The sequence below is a fragment of the Neophocaena asiaeorientalis genome, unplaced genomic scaffold, assembly GCF_003031525.2.
Source record: "Neophocaena asiaeorientalis asiaeorientalis breed wild unplaced genomic scaffold, Neophocaena_asiaeorientalis_V1.1 scaffold46, whole genome shotgun sequence".
Classification (NCBI taxonomy): domain Eukaryota; kingdom Metazoa; phylum Chordata; class Mammalia; order Artiodactyla; family Phocoenidae; genus Neophocaena; species Neophocaena asiaeorientalis.
This window is the reverse complement of record NW_020175393.1, coordinates 15,828,206-15,853,378: the sequence shown is the minus strand read 5'-3', so window position 1 is coordinate 15,853,378 and position 25,173 is coordinate 15,828,206. Positions and strand designations below refer to the sequence as shown.

The 25,173-nt window shown below is 38.5% G+C and overlaps 1 protein-coding gene across 11 annotated transcripts in view; it reads left to right on the top strand.

Annotated features, from left to right (window-relative positions):
• PKHD1 (PKHD1 ciliary IPT domain containing fibrocystin/polyductin) overlaps positions 1 to 25,173 on the top strand; it is a 600,926-nt gene that overhangs the window by 266,331 nt on the left and 309,422 nt on the right. For all 11 annotated transcript variants that reach the window (XM_024765924.1, XM_024765923.1, XM_024765919.1 and 8 more), the window contains one exon: positions 8,091 to 8,228. In XM_024765924.1, the coding sequence (XP_024621692.1) occupies positions 8,091 to 8,228 (138 nt within the window). The remainder of the gene's footprint in view (positions 1 to 8,090; positions 8,229 to 25,173) is intronic.

Below are 25,173 nucleotides of genomic sequence, written 5' to 3'. Positions count from 1 at the left end.
AGCTAAGACTGAATGTAGAAACAAGCTTATTAATTATGGAAGGTACAGGAAAATAACAAGCCTACAAATAGTCCTTGTATGTCCTGCTCTGCCCTTGCATGCCATCATTCTCCCCTAGAAGTCAGAGACATGTCCAAAGTTGGTGTAGGCTGTGTTCCTGACAGTAGAAGGGTTGTAGTGGAAACTGTCTTCACCACCTAAGTTATGGGCCTGATACAGTGAATATAACACAAGCAGTGGGTCTGCCTGCCCTAAATTGTGCTTATTCGCGAGACCCCATCATTATTCCCAGGATCTGTGCCCTTCGCCCTTGATCTCTTTTCTACAGGATTTAGATGAATGTCAGACCCTTGGAATGCTACACAATAGTGACCTTGATCCCCTGACTTTGCTGGGGAAAAAAAGTGAGTTTAAATCTAGTTTTGAAATATATGGCACGCTTTGTAGCTATAGTAGTCAGATCATTTCTGATACAAAGAAGCCCTCGCCTTCTGTCGGAGACATCTGCCTTTTGATGTGGCTCAGGATTTCTGGTCTTAAGTGTAGCTATGCATTTATAGAAGACTAATGCCTCTTTGTTTTTATTTTTGTAGTTGCATTTGATACGTGGGGAAAGTCAGGTGATTTTTCATGAGTGTTAACTTTCCAGATATTATTTATAAAGCTTTATCCTTCTCATTGTCAAAATACAACCATTTCAGGGGAGAAAAAAAACCCCAAACACCGCATGGGAAAAAACACTAAAATAAAGATGGTGGGATGTTTAGTGTTTGATGGATGAACAAGTAGAAAGAGGGTGTAATTCTGGACCAAGAGTCACCACCCCATGGCTGGTCCTGAGCTCCTTCGAGGGGGAAAGAAGTCTTTAATTACATCTGGTACTCATTAATTCTTTTTGGAGTCTCTTTCCAGATATGTTCCCCCATCAGCCTCCCATTGAGCAACAGAAATTCCAGATGGTTCCCCCCATATGCCAGTGCTTATCCTCTTCAGTAGGATAGATTGGTCACTGACATAGTAGGATGCAGGAGCCTTGGCCAAGTCAAGACAAGGTGAAAAGCACTGGGCCACAGTTAAATTAGATGTGGTCTGTCATTCAAGTTTCTAAATGGGTTGTGTGCATAACTGCTTCTGAATGATTTTTCTGAAACGTCTTGAGTAACTTCATGGAAATCATGCTACTCCTAGACAATGTGACATATTGGTCCTAACTTTCCACACCTGGAACAGAGAGAAATCCTCTAGAAGCTGTCATTATAGCTGAGGGTTGGTCCATTTGGACCTGATCTGCTCTAGATACTAAGTCAGGAGGAAGTGTTTTGCCTGTATCACTTGCAATGCTAGCTGTCATCTCTGTTACCGTAATACAAGGAGAATTCTTTTACAAAATTCTTTAGTGGTAATAGGTTTATTTCATTTTCACAGAATTTTTAAAATAATAGGCACTTGGACAGACCTTCTATTTTGAAGTCGATGAAAATGAAGATGAGGTCAATCTCCATGTAATGAAAAATTATATTATCATTTCAAGGATATTGCATTGTATTTATTTGTCTTCACCTGATGATGGGAGACATGTCTAACTCATCTTTTTTTTTTTTTAACATCTTAATTGGAGTACAATTGCTTTACACTATTGTGTTACTTTCTCTGTATAACAAAGTGAATCAGCTATATGCATACGTATATCCCCATATCCCCTCCGTCTCACGTTTCCCTCCGACACTTCTTATCCCACCCCTCTAGGTGGTCGCAAAGCACGGAGCTGATCTCCCTGTGCTATGGAGCTGCTTCCCACTAGCTGTCTATTTCCCATTTGGTATTGTATATATGTCAATGCTACTCTCTCACTTCGTCCCAGCTTACCCTTCCCGCTCACCGTGTCCTCAAGTCCATTCTGTATGTCTGTGTCTTTATTCCTGTCCTGCCCTTAGGTTGATCAGAATCAGTTTTTCTTTTTAGATTTCATATATATATATGTTAGCATACGGTATTTGTTTTTCTCCTTCTGGCTTACTTCACTCTGTATGACAGACCCTAGGTCCATCCACTTTACTACAAATAATTCAATTTCGTTTCTTTTTATGGCTGAGTAATATTCCATTGTATATATGTGCCACATCTTCTTTATCCATTCATCTGTTGATGGACCCTTAGGTTGCTCCATGTCCTGGCTATTGTAAATAGTGTTGCAATGAACGTTGTGGTACGTGACTCTTTTTGAATTATGGTTTTCTCACGGTATATGCCCAGTCGTGGGATTTCTGGGTCATATGGTAGTTCTATTTTTAGTTTTACAAGGAGCCCCCGTACTGTTCTCCATAGTGACTGTATCAATTTATGTTCCTACCAACAGTGCAAGAGGGTTCCCTTTTCTTCACACCTCTCCAGCATTTCTTGTTTGTAGATTTTTTTGATGATGGCCATTCTGACCGGTGTGAAGTGATACCTCATTGTCGTTTTGATTTGCATTTCTCTAATGATTAGTGATGTTGAGCATCTTTTCATGAGTTTGTTTTACTTCTTCTTTTCCGATTTGGATTCCTTCTATTTCTTTTTCGTCTCTGATTACTGTGGTTAAAACTTCCAAAACTACCTTGAATAATAGTGGTTAGAGTGGGCAACCTTGTCTTCCTGATCTTAGTGGAAATAGTTTCAGTTTTTCACCACTGAGGACATTGTTGGCTGTGGGTTTGTCATATATGGCCTTTATTATGTTGAGGTCAGTTCCCTCTATGCCTACTTTCTGGAAAGTTTTTTTTTAGCACAAATGGGTGTTGAATTTTGTCAAAAGATTTTTCTGCATCTATTGAAATGATCATATGGTTTTTCTCCTTCAGTTTGTTAATATGGTGTATCACATTGATTGATTTGAATATACTGAAGAATCCTTGCATTCCTGGAATAAACCCCACTTGATCATTGTGTATGATCCTTTTAATGTGCTAGTATTTTGTTGAGGATTTTTGCATCTGTGTTCGTCTGTGCTATTGACCTGTAGTTTTCTTTTTTTGTGACATCTTTGTCTGGTTTTGGTATCAGGGTGACGGTGGCCTTGTAGAATGAGTTTGGGAGTGTTCCTCCCTCTGCTATATTTTGGAAGGGTTTGAGAAGGATAGGTGTTAGATCTTCTCTAAATGTTTGATAGAATTCACCTGTGAAGCCATCTGGTCCTGGGCTTTTGTTTGTTGGAAGATTTTTAATCAGAGTCTCAATTTCAGTGCTTGTGATTGCTCTGTTTATATTTTCTGTTTCTTCCTGGTTCAGTCTTGGAAGGTTGTGCATTTCTAAGAATTTGTCCATTTCTTCCAGGTTGTCCGTTTTATTGGCATAGAGTTGCTTGTAGTAATCTCTCATGATCCTTTGTATTTCTTCAGTGTCAGTTGTTACTTCTCCTTTTTCATTTCTTATTCTGTTGATTTGAGTCTTCTCCCTTTTTTTCTTGATTAGTCTGGCTAATGGGTTATCACTTTTGTTTATCTTCTCAAAGAAGCAGCTTTTAGTTTTATTGATCTTTGCTATCGTTTCCTCCATTTCTTTTTCATTTATTTCTGATCTGATCTTTATGATTTCTTTCCTTCTGCTAACTTTGGGGGTTTTTTTTTTGTTCTTCTTTGTCTAATTGCTTTAAGTGTAAGGTTATGTTGTTTATTTGAGATGTTTCTTGTTTCCTGAGGTAGGATTGTATTGCTATAAACTTCTCTGTTAGAACTGCTTTTGCTGCATCCCATAGGTTTTGGGCCATCATGTTTTCATTGTTTATTTTTTTCTAGGTATTTTTTGACTTCCTCTTTGATTTCTTCAGTGATCTCTTGGTTATTTAGTAGAGTATTGTTTAGCCTCCATGGGTTTGTATGTTTTACAGTTTTTTTTCCTGTAATTGATATCTAGTCTCATAGCATTGTGGTTGGAAAAGATACTTGGTATGATTTCAATTTTCTTAAATTAGCAAAGCTTGATTTGTGACCCAAGATATGATCTATCCTGGAGAATGTTTCATGGGCACTTGAGAATAAAGTGCATTCTGTTGTTTTTGGATAGAATGTCCTATAAATATCAATTAAGTCCATCTTGTTTAATATATCATTTATAGCTTGTGTTTCCTTATTTATTTTCATTTTGGATGATCTGTCCATTGGTGAAAGTGGGGTGTTAAAAGTCCCCTACTATGAATGTGTTACTGTTGATTTCCCCTTTTATGACTGTTAGCATTTGCCTTATGTGCTGAGGTGCTCCTATTTTGGGTGCATAAATATTTACAATTGTTATATCTTCTTCTTGGATCGATCCCTTGATCATTATGTAGTGTCCTTCTTTGTCTCTTGTAATAGTCTTTGTTTTAAAGTCTGTTTTGTCTGATATGAGAATTGCTACTCCAGCTTTCTTTTGGTTTCCATTTGCATGGAATATCTTTTTCCTTCCTCTCACTTTCAGTCTGTATGTGTCCCTAGGTCTGAAGTGGGTCTCTTGTAGACAGCATATATATGGGTCTTATTTTTGTATACATTCAGCCAGTTTATGTCTTTTGGTGGGAGCATTTAATCCATTTACATGTAAGGTAATTATTGAAATGTATGTTCTTATTACCATTTTCTTAATTGTTTTGGGTTTGTTTTTGTAGGTCTTTTCCTTCTCTTGTGTTTCTTGCCTAGAGAAGTTCCTTTAACAGTTGTTGTAAAGCTGGTTTGGTGGTGCTGAAGTCTCTCAGCTTTTGCTTGTCTGTAAAGGTTTTAATTTCTCCATCAAATCTGAATGAGAGAGATCCTTGCTGGGTAGAGAAATCTTGGTTGTAGGTTTTTCCCTTCCATCACTTCAGGTATGTCCTGCCAATCCCTTCTGGCTTGCAGAGTTTCTGCTGAAAGATCAGGTTTTAACCTTATGGGGATTCCCTTATATATTATTTGTTGCTTTTCCCTTGTTGCTTTTAATATTTTTTCTTTGTATTTAATTTTTGATAGTTTGATTAATATGTGTCTTGGCGTGTTTCTCTTTGGGTTTATCCTGTATGGGACTCTCTGTGCTTCCTGGACTTGATCCACTATTTCCTTTCCCATGTTAGGGAAGTTTTCAACTATAATCTCTTCAAATATTTTCTCAGACCCTTTTTTTTTCTCTCCTTCTTCTGCGACCCCTATAATTTGAATGTTGGTGCATTTAATGTTGTCCCAGAGGTCTCTGAGACTGTCCTCAATTCTCTTCATTCTTTTTTCTTTATTCTGCTCCCTGGCAGTTATTCCACCATTTTATCTTCCAGCTCACTTATCCATCCTTCTGCCTCAGTTATTCTGTTATGGCTTCCTTCTTCTTTTTTTTGATGGGTGGTGCTGTATTCCTGTCTTACTGGTGGTTTGGCCTGAGACATCCAGCACTGGAGTTTGCAGGCAGTTGTATAGAGCTGGGTCTTGGTGCTGAGATGAGGACCTCTGGGAGGCCTCACTCTGATTGATATTCCCTGGGGTCTGAGGTTCTCTGTTAGTCCAGCGGTTTGGACTCAGAGCTCCTTCCACAGGAGCTTGGGCCTGACCTCCTGCCTGGCAACCAAGATCCCGCAAGCTTCATGGCGCAGTAAAAAAAAATAAATAAAGAAAAACATCTACGAAGGGGGAATGTGCTAAAGACCAAAGGGAAAACTTTAAATTGCATGTAATAGACATATTTTAACTGAGAAGTATATTCAAAAGAGGCCTAATATCATGCTTTTGTGTGTGTGTGTTGTTTGTAAGTATTTTGTGAATGAGAGAAAACCTTTATTGAAGAAATTCAGTTATTTTGTACAATCAGGTTCAACAGCCAAACACTGGTAGAATGGACCATAGGTTGGCAGAGATACAGGCTATTTGTATAGAACTCTTGTATTGAAAAGTGTTTGCTTGAAATAATTTCTATCTTGCTTTTGAAGTCATGTTAAAGCCATGAATCTATAAAATATATGTTAAACCTAGAACATTCTCTAGATATTTCTTTTGTTTGAATGTGTGGAAAGGAGCAGACATGACATTGAAATTGAAATGCAAATTTATTTTCATCTGTTTAGCCTGATAATTCATTTTGTATCAGTCACTAATAAACTTGAATTTTAAGGGGTGTCGGGAACTAAACTCAACAGATCTGGGCAATGTTTATTTAACGGCTTTATCTTTGATGTCACAGTAAGCACTAGGGATTTTGAAAAAGGGATGTTCTCTTCTCCTAAGGAAGTAACAGTTGGAGAGAAAGACATAATTACACTGAGGACCAGCCCAGTGACAGTTCCCTCCTTACAAGCAATAATCATGTATGTAATTACAATAATGTGTTTTAGTGCTATGTTGTAAGAAGAGAGATTTTCACAGGGAGTGGTGGATCCAGTGTGAGCCCATGAATGGCTTACCAGCAGAGCTAAAACTTGGGTTGCTTCTGATGAATGAGTGGGTGATGCAGATGCTGTTTGGCCCATGCCCACACCATGAGAACCTGTGTGATACTATTTAACTGAGACATAAGGGGAGGGAGAGAATACGTGCAGGAGAATTTAGGGACCAGGTCCGGGGATGTCACACTTCGATTCTGCCTTTGTTTTATTGACTACACCTCAGTCACATGGCTCATTTAATTGTAGAGGAGTCTAGAAAAGGTAGTCTAACTATGAACCTGGAGGAAGAGGGAAATGATTGGTTCACAACCCTCTACTCTCTGCCATAGGAAGGTGTGGTGGTCTTATCCTTTGAGCAGTAGGCAGGAACCAGAAAAGACAACTCCTGAGAAGTTAATTTGGGTGAGCAAGTCCTTAAGAACAACAGGTGCATTGTTTTCTGGAATGAGAAGTGAGATTATGTTAAAAAATTCCTTAAATATGAAACAGAAACAGACTCACAGCCATAGAGAATAGACTTGTGGTTGCCAAGGGAGAGGGGGTGGGAGAAGGAAGGACTGAGAGTGTGGGATTAGCAGAGGCAAACTATTATATATAGAGTGGATAACCAACAAGGACCTACTGTATAGCACAGGGAACTATATTCACTATCTTCTAATAACCTATAATGGAAAAGAATATATATATATGTATAACTGAATTACTTTACTGTACACCAGAAACTAACACAACATTGTAAATCAACTATACTTCAACAAAATAATTTTTTTAAAAATTCCTTAAAAATCTTTGCATGTGTCAGTGATTATGATACTTAAGATGTAAGCAGAAATGTTTATTTGATATCTTTAATTTGGGTTGAATTACTACCAAGCCTCAGAAAGTAACACTTAATACTTTGGCACACATGAAATATTTACTGTTTTAAAGGTGAATTTTTACTCATGTATTACTCTATTGTTACTTTCAAACAAAAATCAATGTTTCTTTCTCCTGAAGTTGTATGGAAACTGCTTTTATGGAAGGGGAAATTAAGAATAAGTTTTAACTTGTCCCATGAGCTCTGTAAGCTTGCCAAGCTAATGGACAACAGTACTAATAATGAAAATTTCCAGTGTTTATTGAGCATGTACCAGACACTGGGCTTTTCGTGGTGGGACTGAGGAATTGAGAATGGTTCAGCCCTTTAGGTCTGTTGATTCATTTAATCCTCACAAAAACCTTATGAATGAAGCAGGTATTTTTATTATCATCCTCACTTCACAGATTAGAAAACTGAGGCACAGAGGGGTAAAATTGTTGGTCCACGCAGTCAGACAGTAGCAGAGCTGGAATTCACATCCAGATAGTCTGACTTCAGAGGCCAAGGTCGTCTGTATGGTTGTCTACCTCTTAGACATGAGAGCCAAACTGGAGGGATGGGGACAAAGGGTGTGGAGCTCATCTGGACGTTTGCACTAAAGTAGGCTTGGGGCAGGGTTTGAGGCATCAGCAATGCCTTTGGCCATGACCCTCAGTTTGTAAAACGATGGCAGAATGTATGCATCATGCCTCTTGTTTCCCCTGCCTCTTTATGAAAGCCTAGACTTTGGAAAACCATTTGCTATTCCACATCCTGCCCCTCTCCTGGCCCAGGCAGCAAGGGAAGCAGCTCCTGAACTGCCTCGAGCACCGCAGTGCAGGTCGCTGGAGGAGTCGTTGTGTTTATGGGTCTGAGCAATTTCTTTTCCTTCTGCAGACAGGACTGTCCTTGTGGATACAGATCTTCCGTCCCTCAGAGGCCTCTATGTGATGGGGACTCTAGAATTCCCTGTGGACAGAAGCAACGTTCTGAGCCTGGCATGCATGCTTATTGCAGGCGGAGAACTGAAAGTCGGTGAGTCAAAGGCAAGGGCACCAGAATTGGGAGGAGAGAGAGACCTTGGGAGAGGATGGTGTCCTCCAGCAGGGTTGCTTGAGGGAGTTTGGGGAGGACTGAGGCAAGGAGGAAGTTTGCTAGTAAGGCTTCTCCCTGGCAAGCTTTGGACACAGACAGAGGTGATGTTTGTTGGTCACCCCCTCCTGTCCACCTGCTGTCTGCTGCCATCTGGTCCCAGGGTCCTCATACTCATTGCAGGGCTCTTTTTGCCTCCTTCAGGCCACACATCAATTCTCCCTTTAGTTCTTTGTGTAAGAATTTACCCGTGGCTCACTCTTTCAGAAGATCTTGTAGGGTGGATTTGTTATCCTTTGATCAACCAACTCACAGGAAAATTTCAGTTGCTATCTTAGTGCACATCCTTCAGTGAACAGACCTGAAAGCTAAGCTGTGCGCTCGTGCTATACTGGGGCAGAAATCGCTGTGAAGTGAGAGTGAGTCTCTCAAGGAAGCAGGGCTGTTTGTGCAGTGTGGGAGATGCCTTGAGAGGAGCCTTATAGAGCCATCACATCCTAGGACAGTAAAGGGAGAAAGCTTGGGAGAAGGCAAGCAATTCACCTGGCCCCCTCCCCCCCAAACCCATGAACTGCTTTGTCTGTTATGTTTTGTGGTTTCCTGGTCAGGGGCCAGAGATGCAATGGTGCTAGGAGATGAGGGTCCTCCCGCTGGGAAGTGAGGGATGTTGCAGGATGGAGTGGATCTGGGGTGGTCTTTAACCAGGTCTGGTACACTGGCTTACTTAAATAAAAACCCGAGTTGCTCTAGGTAGGTTCTGTACTTGAAACTGTTGTACACAATGATGGGAAGACATGTCCCTTGCCCTCAAAGGAACTACTTTTGAACTCAGAAAGGTGTTCTACTTTGACCCCACAGAGGAGATTAAAAGAGAATTTTCAGAAACAAAAATACCTTATCCCAAAGAAACAATCTCTGATGGTGAGGAAATGTTTAGATATTGTTGTTCAGTAGCATGCAAATTTTAGACTCTCTGGAAGGAGAGACTTCTAGGCCAACTACCTGTCCAAAGTTTAAATCACTGCAAGAAGCTTCCTGAAAAATTTTGGTCAAACCTCTTCTTGAATGCTTCCAGTGACAGAAAAATCAAAACATTTTGAGACAACGTGTTCCCACTTTTAAAAAGTCTGTTAGAATTCTTTCCCTTCTTGTAGACAAAGTCTATCTATCTTCCTCTAATTTCTGTTGGTTCAGGTTCTTCTGTTTGATCTATTTAGGACGAGTGTCAAACTCTTCTTTTGATAGCCCTTCATCTACATTTTATTGAATCTTCTCTTTTTCAGGTTATGCAGTTCCTATTATTTTAGCCATATATAAATCGCAGTTATTTTTATGATTATATTATTATAGTTATATCATTTTAATCACAGTTATTGATGTTTTAAAATAATTTTTATTTTTGCTTCTATTGTGCCACCTGGAAAATACAGAAAAGCAAGTAGAAAGTTATACCGAAGAAATAAAGTAATCACTTATACTCCCAAATGTAAAGATAGATTCAGTTAATGTTTTGTAGCCCTAAAATCATTTTTTTCCTTACACGTGCATGTGTACATGCACACACGTGCTCTAAAACATAGAGTATACAGTCTGATAATCTTCTGAATCCTATACTAACAATATGAGAATTTCCTCAATTCATTCTATTTCCAAGACACAATTTTGATAGCTTTAATATTCCACATCCATGTGAGTCTATACATATACATACCTGTATAATAATTTAGTTAACTATTTTTCTATTGTTGAACTTCAAGGTTATTTCAGGTTTTGATTTTTTTGTTTTTTTTGTCCTTGTAACTTACTCTGCAATGAACATCTTAGTAATTAAGTCGTTATTTACATCTCTGATTATTTTCTCAGGATAGACTTTTATAAGTGGAATTAATGGGCCCAAGGGTAAGTGCATGCTTTAAGGTCCTGGATGCATATCGTCAAATTGCTTTTCGGAAAGATTTTACAAATTTGCACTGCCTCCACGTTTCTGAGTTATGAGATCCCCTCATGCTTCCTGAAATTGTCACTAAACACACTTGTTTTGTTTAATTCCTCTGAAAGTATGAAGCCAGGGGGAAAGAACTATTCTCCAGATTAAGAGTATAAGCATAAGGCATGACTTATTCTGAACAGAGTGAAATGAATATAGCAGAATTGGGCTATATTCATGGGCTCTAAGTCAGACAGCCTGGGGTCACATCTGACCTGGTTACCTACTTGATGTTTGGCCTTAAATAAATCAGCCTCTGGATGCCTCCATCACTTCATCTGTAATATGTGATAGAACCTACCTCAGAGGGATGCTGAAACCATAAGTATAACAGCTCCTACTAAGTGCTTGGCATATAATAGGTGTTTAATAAGTGCTAGTTTATCTGTAAGGGTGCCTGCGGGAAGTACATGTCATACTAACTTGGGCAATTGGAGGAGATTTTAATGAAGGAACCATTTACAAAAATCCAAAAGGCCTGGGGCAAACCCAGGGCTAGAAACAGGAGAGTATCCTTATCGTCCCTTCCCCTAAAGGAGTAAGAGAAGGAGATTGTTAACTGGAATCAGAGATGGAGGTGAATGCCTGAAGATGGTTGTCAGACAGCACCATGAACTTTTGTGTGACTGGGACACACTCAGTACCCAGAAGGACCTCTGGGAGTAAATACCCACATCTTACTCTCTGTCCTCCCTCATCTCCTGCTCATGCTACCATTTAGCCAAACCCAACCAGAACTCCGAGTAAAGGAAGATTCACTGATGTCCTGTGTCCAGGACAGCTGGGGCAGTGAGCAAAGGAGGGCAGAGTTTGGAAATGAGGTATCAGTGGGCGCTCTCCACCACAGATACAGTTTTTCTTTTAAAACAGCCAAAGATTCAACTTCATCCAGCTGATTATGCCAACTACTTCATCAACTCTAATTCCTTCTCTTTTTGCATATGTTGCCTCAAATACATATCTCTACATTGTACACTTGTATAAGAATTATTTTGTTTTCGCTTGGGTTTTAGGGAGACCCAAGTGCAATATTCTTTACTTATGTCTTTTTTTAATTATTTCAATCCATCTTTCCACAGTGAGGAAATCCTTTTGGCTTCTGATTTTTTCCTCCCAGATTAATATCACTTGCTCATTTGTTTAATATTCTATAAAATTCTCATCCAGTTAACTGATAGAAATATTCAATAAAATTGAGCCTTGTTCTTGTTACTACAAAACTTATTTCAGGTTGGCATCTTCTATTGCTAAGAGTGGTCTTTTTTTGTAAGTTTTTTAGGTTTCTGAGGTCACTTATTACTATAATTCAAACTTGTTACTTGTGAAAATCTGTACTTTTGAAGGGAAGTGACACAGTGCCACTTTCCAGTTTTGATTTATACATTTCAAACCTTATTTTTAATTGTGTCCATTACCAACTATATTTTTATCTATTACTAGACATGGTATGTTCTTTTTCTCTCTGCTTGTCCATGTGTTCCAGGCTTAAAGGTTGATTATCTGAAAGGAACCCATCTGCCCAATCCTATCTGTATGATGCCTGAAGGAAGACTTTCAACCCATCTGTCCCATTCTACCACACCCTAAAGAAATCCCAACATGAAATAGATGATAAGACTAGTTAGCAAATACATCTAATAGATGTGGACATTGGCACAGAGCACTGCCAGAGTCTGCTATCTGATGCCATTTGATCCAAGTCCCAACATTGTGGAATTATATTTCTTGGTGGTCCTGCTTTTAAGGCAACTGGTGCTGGCAAAAAGTATCAACTGACTTTTAGTAGAGTGGAATCATAATGCTAGCATTAGACAGGAAGTTTAAGATCAAAGCTTTGCTTAGAGGGCTGCAGCTGCATCACAAATGCCAAATTCAGTTTCATTCTTTGTTCAGTGGTTGTTTCATTAGTCTGATAAAACACTTAAGATAAGCTTAAGGTATTTCACTTGTTTGTCCATACTTTCATTCATCATGCTTTTTTGCTCATTGCCTACCACGTGTCAAGTACCACAGGAGAGGTTGATGTACAGAAATAGAAGTCGTGAACCTAGCTTTCAAGAGATGTCTCAATAAAGCCGTGGAGACAAACAAATGAAAACATAATTGGAAGTGTCACCTCCTCCAACGCGGAGGGGGATTAAAGATAAAAGAAGAGATCGGAAAAGGCACATATTTGTGGATGCGCTTTATACCTTCAGGAAATTGTAGGGAACGGGTAGGCCTGGACTGTAGGATTTATAGAATGGTGGTAGATGATGAAGCTTCTTGGCCTTATGCATTATGTTACGGAGTTCGGGTTTTATCACGAAGGCAGTGCACAGTCACTGGGTGGTTTTAAGCAGGGACGTGACATGATTAGATCTGGTCTTAGAGTGATCACTCTTGGCAGTGTGAGGCATGTGTTGGAAGGGGCACAGTGAAAAGTGAGAAGGCTGCGAGGTGTTTCAGAAAAGAAATTGTAAAAGATTGAACTAAGGCACTGGAGTTAAAGAGGAAGAATGAATTAGCGAAGTACTGAGGAGGTAAAAAATCACTAGAACTGCGTGGCAATTTTGATGTGAGGAGGGGAGTTGGTTAGGATACATCTTAGGGTTCAGGTTGGGAGATCTGGGTCCACGGCGGTGCCAGGACAAAACCTCCTTCCCACCACTTTTTAGTTGAGTGACTCTGGTAAATGAATGAGCTTTCTATTTCTAAAATGGGAGCAATAATAATCATGCTTATTTTATAGAGTTTTATAAAAATTAAGTGAATTAATATTTATTAAAGTGCTTGAATAGTATCAGCCACTTAGTAAGCCTGTACAGTGGTTTGTTGATTACATAGGTCCACATTTGTCAAGTTGAGGTTTCAGTGGGCTGTGTAAGCGGTAACATGTAGAGGGCAAATAGATTTATGAGAAAGCACAGGAGAGAGGATTGTGCTAACTATACATGGGTCATCAGCCAAAATGTGCAATCAAAGCTGTGAGATAGAGAAGAAAAAATGACCAGTGCTGAAATTTTGGCAAAAACCAACCTTTTGAGGTAATGAAGGAAGCTGAGTTCAGGAAGGAGAACGGAAAAGAAACAGCTATGAAGGTAGATGGAAAATGAGAAGAAAATAATGTCTTGAGACCCCAGCGGTTCCAGCGCCGGGCGAGTGGAGCCGTTTCTGGCACTCCTTGCCATCCCGGGGCAGGGACCGGGGCAGACGCGGTCGGTCGCCGCTTCGGGGATGTAGTCGGTGCCTCCGCCTGGCAGGACCGAGCGGCAGCCCGGGTTCCCGCTCTTGAGAGCGAATGGTCACTCCCCTGCGGGGAGGGCAATCCGGCCAGCTTTTCTGTGGGTCGCGGGCCCCTGCAGACTCGGGGCAGGGGCTTGCCTGTCGCACCCGCCCTCAGCCGGCTTAGACTCCTCGGCGTCACCAACGCGGACCTCGGCTCTGGGCCATGACCAGAGTTATGGGAGAAACATTTTTGATGTAACAACCCCCAGTGATAAGGACAGCCAGAAGCAAGAAATGGTATAGCAGAAGATACGGCACCTGGTAAAATGTTATATTCTAGATATGATTGGTGATTACAAGGTCCCTGTATAAATTAATTCTTCTCAACTCCTTGGGATTTGAAGAGAAAACGCCCGGTGTCGTACCTAGTGAACGTAATGGCTTTCAAGAGGTAGTCCATCAAAAAAAAAAACCAGACTTTCCTTGAAGTTTTTTCAGAAAAAGAAAACCAAGAGAGCCTTGGATTTCACAGATTCTCAAGAAAATGAAGAAAAAACTTATGAATATAGAGGGTCTGAAACTGATCACGTTGTTCCTGCAGCACAGTCCTCACCTATCAACTGTGAGAAGAGAGAAAACTTGTTACCGTTTGTGGGACTGAATAATCTCGGCAATACTTGTTATCTTAACAGTGTACTTCAGGTATTATATTTTTGTCCTGGTTTTAGATCTGGAGTGAAGCACTTATTTAATATTATTTCAAGGAAGAAAGAAGCCCTCAAAGATGAAGCCAGTCAAAAAGATAAGGGAAGTTGCAAAGATGATTCTTCAGCAAGTTATCAACTAATATGCAGCTTACAGTCCTTGATCATTTCAGTTGAACAGCTTCAGGCTAGCTTTCTCTTAAATCCAGAGAAATATACTGGTGAACTTGCTACTCAGCCAAGGCGACTACTTAACACACTCAGGGAACTCAACCCTATGTATGAAGGATATCTACAGCATGATGCACAGGAAGTATTACAGTGTATTTTGGGAAACATTCAAGAAACATGCCAACTCCTAAAGAAAGAAGTAAAAAATGTGGCAGAGTTATCTACTAAGGTGGAAGAAAAACATCAGAAAGAGGAAATGAGTGGTAATAACAGCATGGAGATGGACAGTATGAGGCATTCGGAAGACTATAAAGAAAAATTGCCAAAAGTAAATGGGAAAAGAAAAAACTGACACTGAATTTAGTAACATGAAGGAAAAAGTTAAAGTCTCTAAGGAACACCAGTCTTTGGAAGAAAACCAGAGACAAACCAGATCAAAAAGAAAAGCTACAGTTGATTCATTAGATATTCCTGCTAAAATAACCCCCAAGTACATTTCTGAAAATGAGAGTGCAAGACCCTCACAAAAGAAATCAAGAGTTAAAATAAACTGGTTAAAGTCTGCAGCTAAGCAACCCAGCATTATTTCTAAATTCTGTAGTCTGGGTAAAATAACAACAAACCAAGAATCCAAAGGACAATCTAAAGAAAATGAATATGATCTTGAAGAGGACTTTAGGAAGTATGAGAATGATAATACAGCTAATGGTTGTGGACTTGAATCTCCAGGGAATAATGTTATGCCTGTTAATGGAGTTAAGCCCATAAACAAAGGTGCAGAGCAAATTTGTTTTGAGCTAGTGGAGAAATTATTTCAAGGTCAGCTGGTATTAAGGACTCATTGCTTAGAATGTGAAAGTTTAACAGAAAGAAGAGAAGATTTTCAAGACATCAGTGTACCAGTGCAAGAAGATGAGCTTTCCAAAGTAGAGGAGAGTTCTGAAATTTCTCCAGAGCCAAAAACAGAAATGAAGACCCTGAGATGGGCAATTTCAGAGTTTGCTTCAGTGGAGAGGATTGTAGGAGAAGATAAATATTTCTGTGAAAATTGCCATCATTATACTGAAGCTGAACGAAGTCTTTTGTTTGACAAAATGCCTGAAGTTATAGCTATTCATTTGAAGTGCTTTGCTGCTAGTGGCTTGGAGAAAATAAAGAAAATTAAGGGGGGAAGTGCCATATATCCTTCACAGAAGCACCTGAATATTAGTACTTATTTCAGTATCCTTTGTATTTGATTGTTATGGTGGTGGACTTTCCAAAATCAACACTCCTTTACTGACACCTCTTAAACTGTCACTAGAAGAATGGAGCACAAAACCAACCAATGACAGCTATGGATTATTTGCAGTTGTGATGCATAGTGGCATTACAATTACTAGTGGGCATTATACTGCTTCTGTTAAAGTCACTGACCTTAACAGTTTGGAACTAGATAAGGAAAATTTTGTGAACGACCAATGTGTGAAATAGGTAAGCCAGAACCATTGAATGAGGAGGAAGCCAGGGGTGTGGTTGAAAATTATGACAATGAAGAAGTGTCGATTAGAGTCAGTGGAAATACCCAGCCAAGCAAAGTTTTGAACAAAAAATATGTAGACGCTATCGGAGTTCTTGGAGGACAAAAGAGTAAAGCAGATTATGAGTTATACAACAAAGCATCTAATCCTGATAAAGTTGCCAGTACAGCATTTGCTGAAAATAGAAATTCTGAGACTAATAGTACTAATGAGACCCATGAATCTGATAGAAACAAGGAATCCAGTGACCAAACAGGCATTAACATGAGTGGTTTTGAAAACAAAATTTCATATGTAGTGCAAAGCTTAAAGGAGTATGAGGGGAAGTGGTTGCTTTTTGATGATTCTGAAGTGGAAGTTACTGAGGAGAAGGACTTTTTGAATTCCCTTTCCCCTTCTACATCTCCTACATCTACTCCTTACTTGCTATTTTATAAGAAATTATAGAGTGAGTGTATTTTCTTTTCGTATATATTAAACAGACCTGGACGAACATCGGTAAATTGATTACATCAAAAAAGTCTTTAGCTTATCTTTGGAAGCTATTGGGTATTATTGGTCTCTCTGGGTTTTTATATAAATAGTGAAATTTGAATTATTGAAAACCATGTTAATTTTTGGAATTCATTTTCCTTAGTGGAGACTAGTGATTGATGCATTAGCTTCTGGGAACAAACTTGTATAGGTTCTTAACTGAATTATTCAAAATGGAAGCATTTAAACACTTTGAATTTACACCTATCTTTTGTGTTTGCTTTTTCAAATAAAGTGCTTGTATTTGTATCTCCATATTTTGGAGTAATTATCTACATGATGTTTATAGCTTCTGTGGTTTTTCAGCTAAGAAGCAGAATCTCATTTCAGTACGTTTAGTTTTGTAAGTCATGAAGCCAAATATTTGATGGGCTGTATTAGAGGCACATGTATGTATTCACAGTAGTGCACATTTTGTGCCTTCAATCACTTTGAAAAGTGTCTCAGAAAACCTGAAGAGTCAGTCCTCTTCTATCTTCACAAGACTTTTTATATGTATTTATGAAAGTGATTCTGTACCCTAGTAAATCTTTTTCGGCATGGACTAATTTGTATCTCTTCATAGTCATACTCTGCATGATCTGTATATAGTGCATTGAACTTAGAGGTGTGACCTTAAATTTAACTTTTTTTTAAAAAACCAAGAGGTCGGGCTTCCCTGGTGGCACAGTGGTTGAGAGTCCACCTGCCGATGCAGGGGACACGGGTTCGTGCCCCGGTCCGGGAAGATCCCACATGCTGCGGAGCGGTTAGGCCCGTGAGCCATGACCGCTGAGCCTGCACATCCGGAGCCTGTGCTCTGCAACGGGAGAGGCCACAACAGTGAGAGGCCCGCGTACCGCCAAAAAGAAAAAAAAAAGAAAAGAAAAGGAAGATAATGTCTTGAAACAAAGGAAGAAATTTGCAAGAAAGAGGGAGTGGTTAGTAGTATGAGATACAGCAGAGAGAATAAAGAAAGCAGGAAAGGAAATTATCCATCTTATTCTTTTTTTTTTAATATAATGGCTGTCAAATATAGTTGTGATAGAAAATGTTACTTTGCATGTTTTTTTAAAATTAATTCTTTTTTTTGTTTAGGCTTTTTTTAAAAAACATCTTTATTGGAGCATAATTGCTTTACATTGTTGTGTTAGTTGCTGCTGTATAACAAAGTGAATCAGCTATACATATATCCCCATATCCCCACCCTCTTGCATCTCCCTCCCACCCTCCCTGTCCCATCCCTCTAGGTGGTCACAAAGCATGAGCTGATCTCCCTGTGCTATGTGGCTGCTTCCCAATAGCTATCTATTTTACATAAAATTAATTCTTATCGGAGTATAGTTGCTTTACAATGTTGTGTTAGTTTCTGCTGCACAGCAAAGTGAATCAGTCATATGTATAAATATATCCACTCTTTTTTAGATTTCCTTCCCATTTAGGTCACCACCGATCATCAAGTAGAGTTCCTTGTGCTACACAGTAGGTTCTTTTTTTTTTCTTTTTTCTGTACGCGGGCCTCTCACTGTTGTGGCCTCTCCCGTTGCGGAGCACAGGCTCCAGACGCGCAGGCTCAGCAGCCATGGCTCACAGGCCCAGCCGCTCCGCGGCATGTGGGATCTTCCTGGACCGGGGCACGAACCCGTGTCCCCTGCATCGGCAGGCGGACTCTCAACCACTGCGCCACCAGGGGAGCCCCCACAGTAGGTTCTTGAACAAAGAAAAAAATTCGACACAATACATGAAAGACAGTAACTTCTAATAAGCTTAATGCCATTTACCTATACTTTAACAACTTCATTTTTGGTCTTAAAATATAGCCTTAAGTACAATTGAACAGATTCAATCTCATGTTTGAAAATAAACCGTTGTCTATATTAAGAGTGATGTCATCAAACCTTTCTATGCTTTTGTGAGTAACAAACTTTCTTTTCGATGATAAAATGGAGCAAAACAGTAGATATTAAGAAGAAAATAGATTTGCCCCTGTCTCCATCCCCTTCCTCCCCACTTCTCTCACTTTCTCTTTCATTGAATGCCAACTCAGTGCCAAGCATTCTTCCTGGGACTTGAGTATTCAGCAGTGAGCAAGACAGGTAAGATTCCTGCATGCACTCTTTTGTTGGGGAAATAGACAATGAAATAGTAAAGTAAATGGGGAAGATAATTTTAGATGGCAGTACATGCTCGGAAGAAAACTAAATGGAGGAGTGAGCTGAAGAGAGGTGTTGGCACCATAGATTAGGTAGTCAGTAAACACTTTTCTGAAGAATCAGTGTGACTACAGACCATAGAGCCAAGAAAGAGCTAGACTCACAAAGATTTGAACAAGAGGGTTTCAGACAGAAGGAAGAGCTGGTGCAGAAGTCCTGAGGCAGAGCCAGGCATGTGCTTTACATAATTGTGAGGCAGAAAGGCTGCCTTGGTAGCTGGAGACTAGTGACAAGTAGGCATGAGTTTCACAGTGTAGGATGGATTTTAAGCTATGCAGGGTTGTTTTCTAAAGTGATGAAGAACGCGAGTGAGTCCAAATTGTGCTGAAAATTGCTACTTTTTGACAATCTCATGCATATGACTTTAAGAAGACAGAAATTAGTTTAGGACCTTCATGAATATGGGAACTCTAGAAATCTGGATTATAAATCTAGTTTAGCAAGTCATTATTACAACTTCTGGAAAATTCCTCAATAGTGGATTTATAACTGTGATATCTCAGACCTCAGAGATTATGTGAATCATCTGTATCATTGTATGGATAATGGAACTGAGATCCAAAGAGATTATTGATTGGTTCCAAGGTCTCATAGCTCGTAAAGAGCAGGACCAGGATTAGAGGTTATTTTAGTCACTTCAAATATTTGTTCTTCAAGCCTTTGCCCAAGGACTACCTTTACTATGGGCATTTTCCATTCAATAGGTTTCAGTGTATCTTTTCTCCTGGTCCATTCTTTCATTCGTATTGTCATTACTGCATTCATTTTACTATTATGAAATGGTATGTTTTCATGAATGTCTTCTCTGTATTAGATGATAGGCTTCTTTACAGAATTTTGTAACCCTAGTACCTTGTGCATAGTAGGCTTCTGATAATGTGCTGTGTGACTGATTAGTTTATTGATAAATGAATGGACACATCTAAGTCTGTCTTTCAGCTCAATGCCTTTTTCTTGTAATACATCCAGTCTACTGACACCTAAATGTCAACATCTGTGAAGAAGGGCTTACAGTGTTAATGTATAAATGACCACAATGTTTCCCCCCTCTCCCTATATGAAAGGAATAAAAGGGGCTAAAAACACATTGAAAAAATTGATGATCTTGTACAAATCTAAATTTTATTCTGTCTAGGAGAGGAAAGCTAGTAAAAATGCCTGACTCAAAGCCTGTTCAATAAGCATTGGTTTGTTGAGTGTTTTAAATGTTCGTATTTCTTTGTACAGGAATAGCTGTCTGAACTCATCCTTTTCACCAGTGTCCTTTTTTAGTTGAGACATTTCCATGCTTTAATATGCATCCTTTGTTATGTTAGATATCAGTGATATTAACATGTTATTGATTCAAATGTGCAACTCACTGAAAGTGTTTTAATATTATGCATACTTTTAAAATTGCAAATGGAAAATTCTCTTGTGATAGTTTGTAGGAGGATTTCAGAGAGGGATAATCAGTAATAATATATGTGTGTCTTTAAAACTTAACAGAAGTCTCCTTGATCCCTAAGTAAACAACACATACCCCACATTTCAGAGTCCCTTCGGACTCAGCAGTGCATTTTTCCTTCAGCCTGTCAGAGCCAAGTCACGTGATGCACTGCCTAGTCACTCAGTAATTATGCTAGGAACTGGGTTTTTATCCTAAAACTTGTCACATATTGTTTTGCAGAGCCAGTGATGTGTATTTGTCAGCCCTGTCTCACATTTGTAGCCAGGAGCCTAAGGTCATCATTAGCCCATGACTTTGATTGTCAGGAAATGAAGTACTAGGTGTATGGAAGTTTCTTTCATTGCTTGCATGATTGGGACTTTCTCAATCCTAAAGAAGAAGAAAAATCCATACACAGTTTATTGCCTTCCAAACTGACAGTTCTGTAAGGCTCATTGGATGATTAAGTAATAAGAAGGAGACAAACCAGAGAAAAGTGTAGATTAAAACATATCCTCCAGCTTAAAGACACAATACCCAGTAGTCAGACTCATTGAGTAGCCAGCGAGAATCTTGTGGTGATGTTTAAAAATAATATATTAAGGGAAAAAAACCAAACAAAAATATATTCTTTCAAGTTTATGATTAAAAAATAATACAAATTAACCACAAATTTAATGTGTAAATATAAGTGTACATAGATATCTGTAAAGTAAATGGTTTATAAGTTAGCTAATATAGATCATCAGTCAACAAATCAGTTTCTGTTTATACTGACCGTTCTCTAATCAAACTACTAGTTAATAAAAAGGTGAAATCAAAGAGATGTGATTTTTAAATATCATACTTACTTAACTGTAAGGGCAAAAGCATAAAACCTTTGTTCTTTACAGGTTCAGGAAGCACTAAACTCCACTTCTGTGAGTTCCTCAGAAGATTGGTAGCCAACAGTTAAATAATACATATTTCAAAGTTAGATCAGGCATAGAAATATGTTTGTTTTCAGATGGATATTAGTTCTTTGACAAATATCACATTCTTCTTCTTATTTTTTTTTTTTTGGTGTGAAACATTTAAAAATTTTTTCTATTAAATTAACTCCGTACAGAGACAGCATCAGATGGGTGCCAGGGTCCCTTTTTGCTCTCATCTCATCTCGTCTTCCCTTTTTTTCCCTCTGCCCTATCCCCAGGATCCTCTCCATCCAGTCAGTGCTCTCTGTGGTCAAGTCCATGGAAATTCCTGGCTCTAGTACAGTTCTAGGAGGGCAATTGTGAGACCTCTCAAACCTTCATGTTAATTGACTAAGGCCTTTTAGGATCTTTAGAGTGTAGCATCTACAAAATAAACACACAGACACATTTTGAAAACAAGAGTTTTTTCCTGCAAATATTGCTCTCCTCTTATAGTACAACATGGGTATATTATTTTACTAAAGACCTTCTGCTCACCCTGTGTGAGAAAGCGAAAGATTTGGGGGAGAGGGGAGGGAAGATGAAGAAAGAATGGAGTGGTAGATGGAGATGCAAGTCATGTCCAGAGAGCATTTCAGGCAATGGAAATAGCATGTTGAAGTCCCCAAAACTGGGAAGCTGGAACATTTGTGGAACTAAAATAAGGCCAGTGTAACTGAAGCTTTGTTAGCAAGAGAGAGAATGGTTTGTGAGATAGAGCTGCAAATCAGAGAAAGCAGAGCATCGTGGGTCACATTAAGGAGCTTGACCTTTACCCTAAGTAAAGAAAGGGTGGATGGTTTGGGGGAAACCAGAGGGAAGGCAAGTCAAGTAAATGTTGTAAAAGTTTGGTTAAGAAAGATTGGAAGCTGGCCCATGTATCACATTATTCTTACATGTATATGTATTTTTAAGCAAAACATGGATACAAGAAATAATCCTTCTATCTTGCTGGGTTTGTCTCTACTAAACACAATTGTAGTAATCATTTTACTTTAATATTTTAATACTTTCTAAATCAGCATTTCCCCAAATATATTTTGGACACTTGAACTTCTATCACAATAACATAAAATTCCTTAGAAATTTATTAATTATTTTAAAATGTTTAAATAGTTAATTATATGATAAATAAAAAATTGTTAAATATTAATTATTTTTTCATGGAAAAGCTAGATAATTTTAAGCAAACAAGTGAATGAATGAATGAATGAATGAATACTTTATTTTCTTGGTTAGAAAATTCTTATGACAGTATTTGAGTTTAAGAGGAATGTAATTGTGTTTTCTGCAGTTCCTTGGTCTGGACATTCAAGTAAGTGATCACATAATATGTTTACCTTTGAAATGTCTAGTTTCTAGTACCTTAGGGATAGGACATTACTTGCTAGGAAGAGCTTGCCTTCTTTCTCTTAATTTCCAAATTTAAACATTGATTTAAAAATGTTTCATTTCTCTATTGTTACTACCACTGCTGTCTACACTGTTATTACTACTAAGAGCCAACATTTTTAAGAGCATGTATTATATGCAGACCCTGCCATGTATCTTTAACATGTACTAAATTATTTAAGCCTAATTAAAAATGGATGCTTTTACTGTGCCTATTTTATATGAAGTTGCAGAAACTGAGGCTTACAGAAGTAAATTAGCTCAGTCTTATTTATGAAATTATAAGGGTTTTTATACATGTTGCAAATATGTGAATGAATATGTTATATATTAACTTTTATTTTAATTTCTATCAACTGTTAACAAATTGAGAGCCCTCCTCATCAATGATGGAAATTTGTCAGCTTGAATAAAATCACTCTCTGAGGGGCTGGAGATTGTCATTTGGTAATGTCTACTGGTTATTCTTATAACCATGTCTTATTTCATTGGGCTGAAAGCCCTTCCGCCCTCCTTTTTTTTTTTTTCACATGGGATTAATTTTGTTGAGGAGGGGTGTTTTAGGGCTAAGTGGGTCAAGTATACACTGGGAATTAAAAGCTAATTCAGAATAAAACAGGCTTCACAATTTAATTGATTTATCACTATTTGTCCAGAATGTTCTGGAGGCTCTACTCTGAAGAAAATAGCTACAGCAAGACATGAGAAAAATAGTCATGCTTCAGTTGGAAGCTCAGCTTCCAAAGTCATCAATGTATAACTTAGTTCTGAGGGCAGGAGAAAATGTGTAAAATTGATATTGGGGGTAATTTCTTAACCTATCTTTTATGGGCAATCATGATATTTATGGAATTTCAAGGTTAACTTGGAGGGAAATACAGATTATTTAGAAACACAATTTGTTGTTTTGGATTCAGTGAACAGGACCCGACAAAAAGTTTATTAGGGAGATGAGTCTAAATTTTTGGTCAATATTTATTAAATATATGCAGTTTTTTTTATACATCAGTTATACCTCATTAAAGCTGTAAAAGAATTTAATGCAGTAGAGAAGCAGAAAAACAAATATAATTTTGATGAGTTCCCATTCTATTGATGAACAAGTACGTATTGATGAGTGTCCTTGAAACATAATAGTTTATTATGAACTATGACACACACGTTCAGAAAAGTTTGCAAAGTAAAAAGTACAAGTTCAACTAAATAAGAATCCATTCTAGTGGGTATGTAGTGGGATCTCATGGTTGTTTTAATTTGCATACCTCTAATATTTAATGTGATTTGAGCACTTTTAAAATTTTTATTTTCTATTTGGTATCTTGTTTTGTGAAGTAACTGTTCTCTTGCCATTTTTTTTTTTAAAAATAGATATTTATTGGAGTATAATTGCTTCACAATACTGTGTTAGTTTCTGTTGTACAACAAAGTGAATCAGCCATATGCATACATATGTCCCCATATACCCTCCCTCTTGAGCCTCCCTCCCATCCTCCCTATCCCACGCCTCTAGGTCATCACAAAGCACCGAGCTGATCTCCCTGTGCTATGCTGCTGCTTCCCACTAGCTAACTATTTTACATTCGGTAGTGTATATATGTCTTTGCTACTCTCACTTCGCCCCAGCTTCCCCCTCCCATCCTGTGTCCTCAAGTCTACTATCTATGTCTACATCTTTATTCCTGCCCTGCCCTTTTAAAATGATGAATTATCTTTTTTATATTGATTTGTTGAAGTCTTTTTTTTCAAAGCAAGCAACATTTATTAATAATTACTATTATTATTATAAAAAGCAAATATTTGCTTTCTTTTTAACATCTTTATTGGAGTATAATTCCTTTACAATGGTGTGTTAGTTTCTGCTTTATATCAAAGTGAATCAGTTATACATATACATATGTTCCCATATCTCTTCCCTCTTGCGTCTCCCTCCCTCTCACCCTCCCTATCCCACCCCTCCAGGCTGTCACAAAGCACTGAGCCAATATCCCTGTGCCATGCGGCTGCTTCCCACTAGCTATCTACCTTACATTTGTTAGTATATATATGTCCATGCCTCTCTCTTGCCCTGTCACAGCTCACCCTTCCCCCTCCCCATATCCTCAAGTCTGTTCTCCAGTAGGTCTGTGTCTTTATTCCTGTCTTACCCCTAGGTTCTTCATGACATTTTTTTTTCTTAAATTCCATATATATGTGTTAGCATACGGTATTTGTCTTTTTCTTTCTGACTTACTGCACTCTGTATGACAGACTCTAGGTTTATTCACCTCATAAATAGCTCAATTTCGTTTCTTTTTATGGCTGAGTAATATTCCATTGTATATATGTGCCACATCTTCTTTATCCGTTTATCCGATGGTGGACACTTAGGTTGTTTCCATCTCCGGGCTATTGTAAATAGAGCTGCAATGAACATTTTGGTACATGACTCTTTTTGAATTATGGTTTTCTCAGAGTATATGCCCAGTAGTGGGATTGCTGGGTCATATAGTAGTTCTATTTGTAGATTTTTAAGGAACCTCCATACTGTTCTCCATAGTGGCTGAACCAATTCACATTCCCACCAGCAGTGCAAGAGTGTTCCCTTTTCTCCACACCCTCTCCAGCATTTATTGTTTCTAGATTTTTTGATGATGGCCATTCTGACTGGTGTGAGATGATATCTCATTGTAGTTTTGATTTGCATTTCTCTAATGATTAATGATGTTGAGCATTCTTTCATGTGTTTGTTGGCATTCTGTATATCTTCTTTGGAGAAATGTCTATTTAGGTCTTCTGCCCATTTTTGGATTGGGTTGTTTG